A 12264-nucleotide genomic window follows, 5' to 3' on the forward strand; every position below is an offset into this window, starting at 1 on the left:
AGAAAGAAAGAAAGAAAGAAAGAAAGAAAGAAAGAAAGAAAGAAAGAAAGAAAGAAAGAAAGAAAGAAAGAAAAGTGTTCATATTCTTGTCCATTCACACAAGGCTCTCAGTGAGCTTTATTACTTTGGGAGGAGAGGCAGAAGATGGGGGGGGGAGCAGGATGGTGGCAGAACAGATAGGATGTCAGGCAAAGACAGAATGGTGTGCCCTCTCTAACCAGCTGAAGACTCGGCATGATTGTTTTCTTACAAATAATACCTGTGTGTGTTGAAACTGTTGGGGGAATCTATCAAGCACATTCTTTCACTTTGCTGCTGTAACTCTGTAAAATTTGTCCTCGTTTCTGAAGAGCCAAGAGCAAGAATACCTGCGTGTGGCTGGGACATTCAAAGAAAGTTTTTCAAGGGTTTGGATTTACTTATCACAACAAACTGGATTTATTTTGATGGTTAAAGAATGAAATATTTTCTAAATTCACAGCATAACTGTGAATTTCAAAATAAGATGTGTATGTCTAACAGAGAATTATCATAACTTAAATGCAGAGAGAATACAACATAATATTTGAGGATAAACTTTTGGTTGGTAAATGAAAACAACATACTCATTTCTGTTTTTTTTTTTTTCCATTGTAGAATTTACACAAAGGTATAAGAAAGCACAAAACATGCAACAACGTGTTTTAAATGCATTACTCATATGTTAATGCCAAATTATTCTTCCCAGAGAACTCTGAAATCCTTGCTCAACAAAGTTCTATATTTGTATCATAATATATATGTATCATAAGATGTATATTATGATAGTATATATGACACATATATGTGATACATACATACTATGTAGATATGATAAATGGAAGAATTGAGAATCCCCAGTTGGACTTCTTATTAAATCAATCCACAGTTGTACAAAGTTACATGTCTGGATTAAGTGTGTAAAACTCCTACATTTAAAACACATTTCTGTAAACTTCTCTGTGAAACAATCACAACTTCAGAAGGAGACATGGTTCAATAACCCTTTGCTTACAAACAGCCTCCATACCCATTCTTTCAAAGTGTGTTAGCAGTAAAATAATCTAAGTACTTTTCTATCAGTCGAGGAAAATAAAGTGGTAAGTGTTGTTATAACATGAAAAATTAAAAGATAGTGTTACCCAGTCCCCAGATAGAACCCATACATCATCAAAATGTTCATAATTAATTACATAGGCAGGGAAGTCTATGGTCTTCACATGAGCCTTATTGTTTTTAGATTAAGTGTATTTGGAGTGCTACTTTAAGGTAAGCTGGCTTTTTAATTTTGAATAAGCGTTTCATATTAATGAAGGCAATGTTTTTTCCTTTGAGAAGCACCCAACTGAGATGCCATTAGAACTCTCTGTTTTTTTGTATAAGTGGATTTTCATGTCAAAAAAAATACTTTTTCCTCCAATGTGAGTTATTTAATAAAGAATTTTCAAAAAAAAAAAAAAAAAGAGTCCAATCTGGAGCCAGGGATGGATATTTGACATTCGGTCACATAATTCTAAGAGAATTAGAGAAAAATACACATTTGAGGATTTGTCTTCTGACCTAACTGCTTTATGACAAATCAGATGAAGCGTTGCGTGAAGATGAGTGTGTCACGGGTAACTGACAGACAATAAACAGTATTTCGGTATCAGTTTGTGTTTTATTCCGTGCCCGACCCCCTCGCTGTAATAATTACCTATGCACAGACTCTAGATGGCAACATTGCACTTAGTGTATTCTCCCAAAGTCGCCCCAGCCCCAGCCGATCCCCACATATCCTCTTTATCAATGTTTTATGTGCCGTGGATCTATAGCCGCTTATTATAAGTGTAATGAAGCAGAAGTTATTGAAGCTTTTTATTGATTGCTCAGATCACAAGTTTACTGCCATACTGAATTGGCACCTTACTCGCTGAAGCAAACTGCTGACACCTTTTTTAAAAAGTGACAACTACATCTATTTCATGACCAGAAATCCATTTTCATCTCTATCAAGACAAGAATGCAATTTTCACTTCATTTAACTGATGTTAGGCCTGCTCAAAGCATGACACTTAGAAAAAAGACACAAGTTTAAGGCTCTTAAAATACTTCAAGTAACTAGAACGCAGCTTGGTTTCAGGGGGAAATCAACAATCGCTAAAATCTGTGAACAATCTAATATGCTAAAAGTATCCCCTATCAGAACCTTAAAATAGTTCTACCCTTTCGAAACGACACCTCTCAGTTCCCAGTCAGCACGATGACACATTTAAGAATTAGAAGCTGTGTTCAGAGGTTTCAAAGGACATTAGGAAGGTTGCTCAGAAACCATACACTAAGTTTCATATCTGAAAGGCCAACTCAAGAGAACAGCCTGCGTCATTTGCCGTACAGAAAAAAGAGTAAAACAAAAGTGCATAGTCCCTTAGCTACAGTAAGACTAACAAATGATTTCCATTGACCTAAAACAAAGGATCTAAAACAGCTTTCAAACACTCTCTTATAAGAATAAAATATTAAGTTTTCTTCTCTTTTTGCAATAAACAAATTTTTGTCAGCACTGAAGCAATTCAAAGATATTTTGAGCTGAATAATTTCTGATAAGAATGATGTTGTTATATTTAATATCTTCTTATGAAACATATTAAAATGTGGGTAAAGTCATTAATTTTTAGCTTATAAAATTTTTAAATCTAAAAGACTGTGGAAATCTTAACTGGGATAGTGGCAAAATATGATTCAATTTTTAATTATAAAACCTACATATACTGAAATTATCTGATTATTTCCTTATTTAGTAATATTCCCATAAGGAAAAAAAAACCATAATATAGTTGCAATTTAAACAGTGAAATAAGAGCTTTTAAACAGAAATTCAGTGTCTGGATTTCCAACTTTCTAAAAATGCATATAAATATACTGACAAAGTTTTCTTTGCTTAAACCGGCTTCTTAAAAAAAAAGAAAGAAAGAAAAAGAAAACTACATACAAAAATATTTAAACCACCCAGACTAGACTCATATTGTCCTCAACTGAGTTAATATAAATATTCAATTCATTCATTTTCAAGATAAAACTAGCGAAACAAAATTCTCTTCTGTATTTTCAGACATAAGAAGAAACTGCTTGTGTTTTTCAACTACTCAGGTGAAGTTTAGGCAATGCCCCAAGAGAGTAAGGAATGGTGGAGGGTCTTTTTAATTCATTTTGTCGTACATAAGCTAAAATTTAAATCAGGGTTGAACATTTTTTTCCAAAGTGCTAAAACCTTAGGGGTAGGATTGAAAGTCCTCTGGATTTCGCAGTTACAGAATAAAGGCACCTTGTGTCCCACAGCAGAGGTTTCAAGCCCAGGGTTGAGGCGTCCGGTGTGGGGGGGGGGGGGGGAGGGGGGGTTGCAACCATGTCTTTGCCTCCTATCTGACACTCAGGAGTGTCTGCACAAGCTCTAACAACTGAGATGGGCCATTAACAGTTTCAAATGGTTAAAACTGAGAGTTTACGAACCCTTTCAAAAATGATATTTTTTAATAAAAGGACAGATCGCTACGGTTAATTATGTAAAACTCTCTAGGAATTTTGTTAGTTTGGGGCACAGAAAAACAAAGAAGTATCTAAATCAGGAAGACAAGCAGCTTTCAGGGATGAAGCCCCCTCCCCACCCCAAATCATGTTTGTACTTCACACTGCCGAACAGCTATTCCAAGCCCTAATTACTGTAACTGCCTGGCACACTTCCATGGACGTTTTTTTCATTTTTACAGTATTTCTGAGCAGACTGACATATTTTGTTTACTGACAGCAACTAAAGCTCCGTGTAGGATCATAAATAAAGAAGATCACGTTTAAAACTCACTAATATCATTTTAAGAGGTAGTGCAGTCTTGTGTTTTGGCCTCTGTTTGGCTGTGTTAGCCATGAATGACAGCTTCCCTGCTTGAAGCACACAGAAAGCACAGCCTTGCTCATTCACTGACAGGACTGTGGCCTTTTCACACGTTCCTTCCACGGCAGTGTTTGTCCCCAAACACTGGAACTCGACACAATGGCATTCCTACTCCAACACCCCCACCAACAGCACCAGGACATAACAAGAATGCTAATGAGCTGGAGCGGGCTCTGATGAAAGTGTTAACTACATTTCATAGAAAAGCAGTTATGCCGTTTCAAAGATTACCAATTAAAAATATTCTGCTTAGCTCTCAGAATTTCCAAGATTTTTCCACTGTTGAAAAAAAAATACGTGTGATAAACGTGAGACTGAGTGTCTTTAAGTTGTCCTAAATATCTCATTTTAATACTCACGAAGCAGTATATATTTAAGATCACCATAAAGTAATGTGCTTAATTCAGCTGCATGCTATAATAGCCAACCTAAAGTTTAAAATGAAAAAATGAGTAGGTCCATAAATACAAACCCAGTAGCCCTGACTGTTCTTTTAAAGTTATAGTGTAACAATTTATTCAAGAGAAGCTCCTGTGGGAATATAAAAATTTTAAATCCATTCTATTAGGGCAGACAACAAAACAGTATGTATGGTTTTCTTACTGACTGCCAGAAGTAGAATAAATGGAAATGATGTCAATAGGTGATACAGTCCTACAATTTTATAAACTTAAGATTTGTTAACAAAATAGGAGCCATCATTCATCCACATTTCACCTGTCTAGTGATTCCTTAACATGGTTAGACAGAAAACTAAATAGAAATGGCTTTCTGGAAGGTCAAATGAAGTAAGGCAGTTCAAATAAAGCTCATTAATGCCAAGGGGGACCTTTACTAGGAAAGCCTACTCACAAAATAAAGATACTGTCAGGCTTTTACCACTTAGTGGTGACAATGTAACAAGTACCAGGGCAGAGAGTTTTTAAAACGTTAAAGCCATGGATAAAAGACACAAAATATGTATAATTACACATGACTAAAGAAATAGGGTTGTTGTTTTTTTTGTTGTTTGTTTTTGGTTTGTTTTGTTTTTGTTTTTGTTTTTTCATAAATTCTCTGTACTTTACTATAAAACTTAAGTATAGTGAAGCCCAACACTGTTAACAATGCAATAAGAGACAAAGCTGGAAGAAAAAGAACAAAGAAACTCGGTTTTTAAGAATTCTTAAACTTAGCATAATATTGAAATTCTTATAGAATAGTTAACAGACAACTTGGGAAAACTAAAAAAAATGTAAAATTTTGTTCATATTTATACTAAGATTTAATAAAATTTATTTGTGATCATTTTGAGTAATGCACTCTTTAAATCAAAGCAGCTGTTCTCAAGACAATTTTTTCGACAACGTACTGAACTTTTGATTTTAATGTTTAAGTGTTTAGAGTGGCAAAAATGAGAGAGGCTGGCTGTTATTGTCCAGATGTCCTCTGTCACTTCAACCTTCACTTTCAATAAAACTTATTAAGTGCTCATCTCCGGATTTTATTTAAACAGTGCTTTCGTTCATTAGAAAAAGTCCATTTGCTTTTTTAAAATATCTTTAAACCCCTCTGTAAGTGGAATCAAAACATACAACAGCAAATAAACAAATTTAATTCAGCAAGTCATTATCCATCTTATGACATCATTACATGTTGAACATTAATATTTAAATGTAAAAAAGATTAAAGACAATACAATATTTACTATAATGTTTTTTATATGTCCGCCTAGTAGAACATTAAAAGAATTTAATCAAATTGCCTATAGTAGTTATTAATCCTCTTTGATCCACTAAAATTAATTGTGAAGCAAATCAAATACACTTTCCTATAAAAGTCTGAGATATCGTTGGAAGCCCTGAGCACATTGAGGAACTTTCTTCTGCACACCGTGAGATGCTCTTTTCCAAGCAGACAGCCAGGAGGTGCTGTGTGAACACCGACACTGTCACTTCATGCCCACCTCCCTCCAGTTCTTCTCTATATGCAAAGAATAGTGAGAAGCTTTCAAAAATACTCATTTTTCAGCAGCCGTAGCCAGAGATAATGAGCTGAGTTCTGAAATGGAACCTCCTTCACAGTGTAAAACCTTGACCTTACTGAACACAAAGGTTGGCTTCACTTAATCCTAACAGAAGATTTTTTTTTTAATGTTGCAACTCCTTTTTTTATGATACGAATTGCACCATTCTGTTTACAATTTAAATCCTTCTTTAATTAAATCAAATGTCCTAAAACTCATTACAAAAATATGTTTTTTTACCCACACACATTTACAAAACACACACACACACACTATAGAATGAATACACAGAAATTGAAAGGCAAAATCTAGTTTAATTTAGTCTAAAATACATTGATTCAATTTTATTTGGGGTCCTGAAATATAGGTGTTAAATAAGTATGAGGGAAGTTAAATCACAATTCATTTCTCTTGAATCTAATTTGTTTTTAGATCCATTTCTACAATAGTGGGGTAAGTTTACACTGGGGAGAAAATTAGGGGTCTAAGACTTCAACTGGGTGGGGAGCCCTTCATTTTCTTCCTTAGTGTCACTGCCTCTGGGATGCCCACACAAGGATCTGCTTCTCTACAGAGTAAACAGTAAGAAAAGATGAGACACAGGACATGCCATACCAAAAGACAGACCTAATTAGCACCATTATTGCTGGCTTCTAGATCCCAGAGCATTTTGGCTCCCTTACAGGCACTGAGCTCACAAAACATGTCATAGTTCTCTTATGACACAATGCCAACCATTGCACCTATAGAACCAAATACATCTGGGGGAAAAAAAACATACAATAAGGTAGTTTTTAAAGAGGGAAGACTCACCTGCTTGTAATAATTTTTTGCAGACTTTAGTCGTTGATCTAAGGCCCCAAGAACTCCTTGGACGTACATCTTAGTGCCCGAGGGGCTGAAACCTTCTCCCTTAAGAGACCTAAAGTGGTCCCCGCAAAGGTGTGATGGAATTTTGCAGGCATTTTTCAAGCAGAGGAACTATTGGAGAGAAGAAGGGGGAAAAAAATTCCTTTGACCCAAATGAGATACACTGCCTGGAATGCAGCCCCAAGACCAGAGCTAAACTCTTAACATCTATTATTTATGTCTGACCTGGGTTAAGTCTTAGAGAGCCAATTCCTGCATTACCAGTGGCCACCATGAAGGATGTATTTATATTGTGACACACACACCCCCACCGCAGCAAGTCTCATAAGCCGTGTGAGCACACCTGAATAGTTCTGAAGTGTGCCTAACTAGCTGCACAGGGTGTCATGGTGTGCTCTGATTGCCTTATCTTCTCATTTATCACAGATGAGTTGGAACCAGCCTTGCCGAAACCCACTTGCATTGTCCTGATAAAACTGTGAGATGCATGTTGTTTCTGTATACTGCTTCCTGTAGGGGAGTCTGTCTGCCCAAAATATCACATCTGGAAATTATTCATCAAATATAATCTACATCTTTATAAAGCCTTTTTATCCCAGGCCTGTCATCGGCATTTGTTAAAGCAGCGCGCGAAGCAGGGTGACAAGACTGTTTAAATATGAGAGAAGAGAATGTTAAGCAAGGATTTTCTCATACCTTTGTGCTCTCAGGTACCCAGAATATATGCGCTAGTGGTGGGCATAGGAATGCTGTCCCAGCCGGAGTTTTGTAAATATACAAAGGATATTTACTTGTGTGCCTGTAATATAACATCCATGCGGACTTGATAGACATGTTTATACACTTTTTCACATGATTAGCTGGTAAAGTCTTTCTTGTGTAAAATACTCAAATGACATGGCAGCTAGCTAATATCTTTCTAAATTTAATTTTTGTCTGAAAAGCCAGAAATAAATAACAAAATCTTGGGGTTCAGGGGAAAAAAGGAATATAGATCAGTTTTTGTAACATGGTCTTTACTTAAATCTATGTCCATCCCAAAGATAAACACGCAGAATAAATATAGATTCTAGGTATATTGCTTTTACACATTTTTCTACTAGAAAAATGAATTAAGTAGATCACAAGCAGAGAAAGTAGGTCTGTGCCCTTGGTTATGTTATATGTTGCATATTTTATGCAGAGAGGCCCAGCATTGCGATGTGGAAATTGAATTTCAATTAAGCTCAGCTGAGCTAGAGGTTGAGTTATGCAAATGGCCTTTGCTACTGGTGTTCTGCTAAATCTTACTCTTAGCTAAGATATCATGCATTTTAGCACACTGGGTTCTCCAAATCCCTACCGAAGCACAACATAAAATTCTAGTGTGTTTGCTACTTAGGAGAGTGTTAGAGATAAAGATTTGAAGATTTCCTGCTACTATCAGTAAAATAAAAAGGAACATATAATGCGGTGAGTGGACATCTTTGCAGATGTTCGCATGAAATTCAGTCATCCAGTTTGAGAAACTAACTCCTGAAATTCTTTCAAGGCCACTTATATACACTCCCAGCAACCACTTTTCTTTATAGGTTTTAAGTAAATAGATACCTTCCACATGCTCGTGACCTTGCATGTACTATAAAAAATTAAAAGTGAAATACAACTCCTACTTCAAAAACAAAATGGGGGAGACAAGTCAGTCAATGCTGATGACAGTTTTGCACAACTAAACGCAGTTTAGAACCACCCGCGTTTTTAGTTTGCTGACACAAATCCATAAATATATTTGATCTTTATCTATACAGCTTTAGTTATATCATCACTCAATCCAGTACACTTCTTGAACATCGAAATGCACTACTTATACTTAGCCTGAGCGTTAATATTTTTAAAGTTAAATAAATTAGAAAGCAAGTAATAACTTAGAAGTTTTGTTTTGTTTTGTTGGGGTTTTTTTGTTTTGTTTTGTTTGTTTTTTGTTTTTTGTTTTTTTTTTTATGCCCTAGAGTTAAACTCAACTTTAAACCTAAGAAAATTTTACGGGTTTGTCAGTCTTAGTCATCTATATTGAACACAAAATAATTTTCAGACTCAACAGATTATAAAAGAGCACTTCCTAGATTTTTCTAGCACAAAATGACTGTTTTCAGAGTTTGTAATCTCCATAACGATTTAAGAAAAATGTACAACTTTGAGAGAGAAAAAAAAAATTAGACTTCAATGTATACCAAAGTGCCAGAACTGATATTAAGTAGAAACTTGCTCCCATGCGCCACGTGATTTACGTAATTAGGAAAACTATGGAAACCAGAAACAGTAAAGCAAAGAAAGCGGTATTCACAGGCAGGTTGTCTAAGGAACTTCAGATTCTGCTCTGAACTTGCTGAATAATCTGTTCAGTATTCCAGCTTGTCCCTGCTGGAAGCAGGTCCTCATTATTGCCGGGAGAGCACTAATAAAGGTTAGCCTCTGAACTAGGGATTAGAAGGCTATTTCTTTTGGGGACGCTTCAAACTAGTAACTTTGATGATCTTGAAAAGGGAGACAAAGCGCAATCCAAGAACAAACAGTGTTTCCACTAAGCAGGAAGGTACAGAAAACAGAAGAAAATGATAGTCTAAATACTCGGGAAGGAAGTGTAAAGCAGCCTGTCTGCTGTGTTGAATATAAAATGTATTCAACACAACTAAGAATGCTCGGCTACAGAGGGAGAGATGGGCCAGACTAAGATGTGGTTTTGAAATGTAAAGGAATAATCGATTTGTTGAAAGTCACTTTGGGTTTTCAGCACAGACCATTGGTTTTAACGTGGGGGTGGCTGACTTCTTACTCTATTTTAATATTCATAAAAGATCCTGTTTGTTTAGTTGATTGATTGGTTTCAGTTTGCTGCTGTTGTTGCTGCTGCTGCAAGGCAAGGTCTCACTCTGTAGCTCTGATTTGCCTTCAGTTCACAGGGTACACCAGGTTTGCCACAAACTTACGGTGATTCTGCTGCTCTGCTTCCTGCCTGCTGGGACTACAGCTACAGACCACTACACCTGGCTTCATAAGAGTTCTTAGCCAATGGTTTCCTCCATCTATGTGAAACTGCATCCTGTTCCGTAAATACGTGCAAGAAATGAGGCAAATTAGTTAGAAAGGTCAAGCAATATCCTTTAGCCTTGCAAAGGACTATAACCTGCATGCTGATAGAATAAGCTCGGAATTTTATTTCCTGTGGCCTTCCAAAACCATGTTCCTTCTTCAAAGGGCTGCCCAGAAATATGGCCTCACTCCAGAAGGCTATCTGTGGATGGTTAATGTTGATGTGCCAAGCTACATATATGCATTCCTTCATATCAGTTTATTTGCTTGATGGAGACAAGAACGTTCCCTTTCATGGTTTGCATTAAGCAAGCGCTCAACCCTGTGCATTAAAGAACATTACAAATCCAGCATTCCTTAACTTATCCATATGGATACATCAGTCACCAGCTGAGATCATTTCTACCCTGTGGGGAAAAAAAAAATTTTAGAATGATAGTCGCCTTGAACACATTTTTCTTAAATCACAGATTCTGTGTTTCGGGTAAAGTGGACTAATCAAGCAATTTTGGTGGGTTTACATTTCGTTGGAGGATACGTAACCAGGAAAGAAGAAGTTCTGTCCAGAAACTGTGGGGAAACTTCCATATACAGGGTCGCAGCAAACTGTAAGATTTTAAGATGTTCGCCTCCTTTTCCCAGACTGCAGATTCAAGTAGATTGAAAATTAATCTAGCAATCTCGGCAAGGAAGATTGAGAATGGTGGGTAGTCATAGAACATGTGATCCAAGTGAATGACGTCATTGGAAAGAAATCTTGGGTACCGAGAGAAAACAGTCAAATTCCCTTACCTCCTGTTTGTGCATCATAGTGCCTGTGGCATTTCTTCCACGATGTTTATGCCAATCAATACATTCTTATTCATGAAGCATCAGCTCCCATGTTATTTATTTAGTAATAATCATCTCTTCCTTGATGCTTTCTATGGTATTTTCATGCTTCTGTTTGTATTAGTCGTATCTTCTTCCTTCCCATTTCCTTCCTCCACTAAATCTCAAACCCTTTGGAGTTTGAGCGACCAGTGTTTGGTTTTGATAACCTTATCTTTACTTGTCAAGTAATAACTGTATAAACTTATGGTTAAAATATGACACACAGATTGCAGAATAAAAAAATCATGATGATTATTCTATTAGGTCATGATGTCTTCTTGCTTGGTAGAAGCATTGCTTCGGATGTGCTGTGGAAGGTCACTTGTGGATGAGTGGTAGAGCATGAGTTCAGGCACACTGAATCACTAAGAAGCTGTACCTTCCTACAACCTGTTGGAAACTTGACAGGTAAGCATGACCATAAGCAAATTTCTCAAAGAGTATTTAGGTCATGCACAATTATTTTAATTTGCCTCATAATAATGGAGAAAATCAACATTATTTTCAAAAGCATGACATTTGGCAACAAAACACTAACAAGCCAAAAGGTGAGGTGTTGGTATGTTTTAAAGTTCCTCAAGAACCCTCATGAAGTTTACCCTGCACACTTCTCCAGGGAAAAGCACAAACTGACGTTTAAATAACAGGGCAGCAATATAGGACTAAGTGCAAGAAACTCTTTGAATGAGGAAAGGCAGCTCCCTCTATGGTGTCTAAACACACTGAGTTCAAATGCTAATACAAAAGCAAAGGCCTCAGCCTTCAGGAGGATCTCACTTTATACTCACTGTTGTCACTGTTAAAAAGCTTGAATGGTCTTGAATACACCAAAGAGGGCTTGAGTACATGACAAGGAGCCAAAATTATCTACGCATATGAGTACACAGACAAGATCTATGCCTGGAGAATATACATCCCTCTCCTAAAATAACATTTTAAACCAGTAGAAGCTCTTTAAATCATACTATGAAAGGCTTTTTAAGTTATTTTATTTTTAAAAAGCTTAGGAAGTAACCAAAGACTTTAATGCCCTGCTTCCAATTTTAAATTAAAATCAATGCCAATTAAATATACACAATTATAATTCATAAAATATTTTCTAATTTTCCCATGTGGCAGAGTGCATGTGTCTACCAAAGCAAAGTACTACCCAGAGCACAGTTACCTGTAAAGAAACTTCTTTATGCTTTGTGGTACAAACTGAGAGCCTCAAAACTGCTTCCTGGAGTAAGATGTTGATTAGAAAGTTTAAAACATTTGAAAAGTTCCCACTAATTCAGATGGAATTTTTTTTAAATGAAGTTGAACTATCTAGAAAAGACCCTTTGAACAAACAAACTGAGCTCTTGAAAGATGTTCCTGACTTCTACCACCTCCCAGATCAGGAGGTACTTCCTCAGAGAATCTGTTCTAGTGTCAAGGGACATTCAAGTGCGAGTGCGCGCACACGCGCATGTGTGTGTGTGTGTGTGTGTGTGTGTGTGTGTGTGTGTGTGTGTGT

At 36.5% G+C, this 12264-nt stretch overlaps 1 protein-coding gene across 1 annotated transcript in view; it reads right to left on the bottom strand.

The window, feature by feature from the left end:
- Dcdc1 (doublecortin domain containing 1) overlaps positions 1-12264 on the bottom strand; it is a 367448-nt gene that overhangs the window by 309752 nt on the left and 45432 nt on the right. The window contains 2 exon segments of the mRNA XM_055602817.1: positions 6763-6866; positions 6868-6932. Of these exon segments, the coding sequence (XP_055458792.1) occupies positions 6763-6866; positions 6868-6932 (169 nt within the window).

Source organism: Psammomys obesus, unplaced genomic scaffold (assembly GCF_907164565.1).
Source record: "Psammomys obesus unplaced genomic scaffold, mPsaObe1.curated_primary_1811, whole genome shotgun sequence".
Taxonomy (NCBI): Eukaryota; Metazoa; Chordata; class Mammalia; order Rodentia; family Muridae; genus Psammomys; species Psammomys obesus.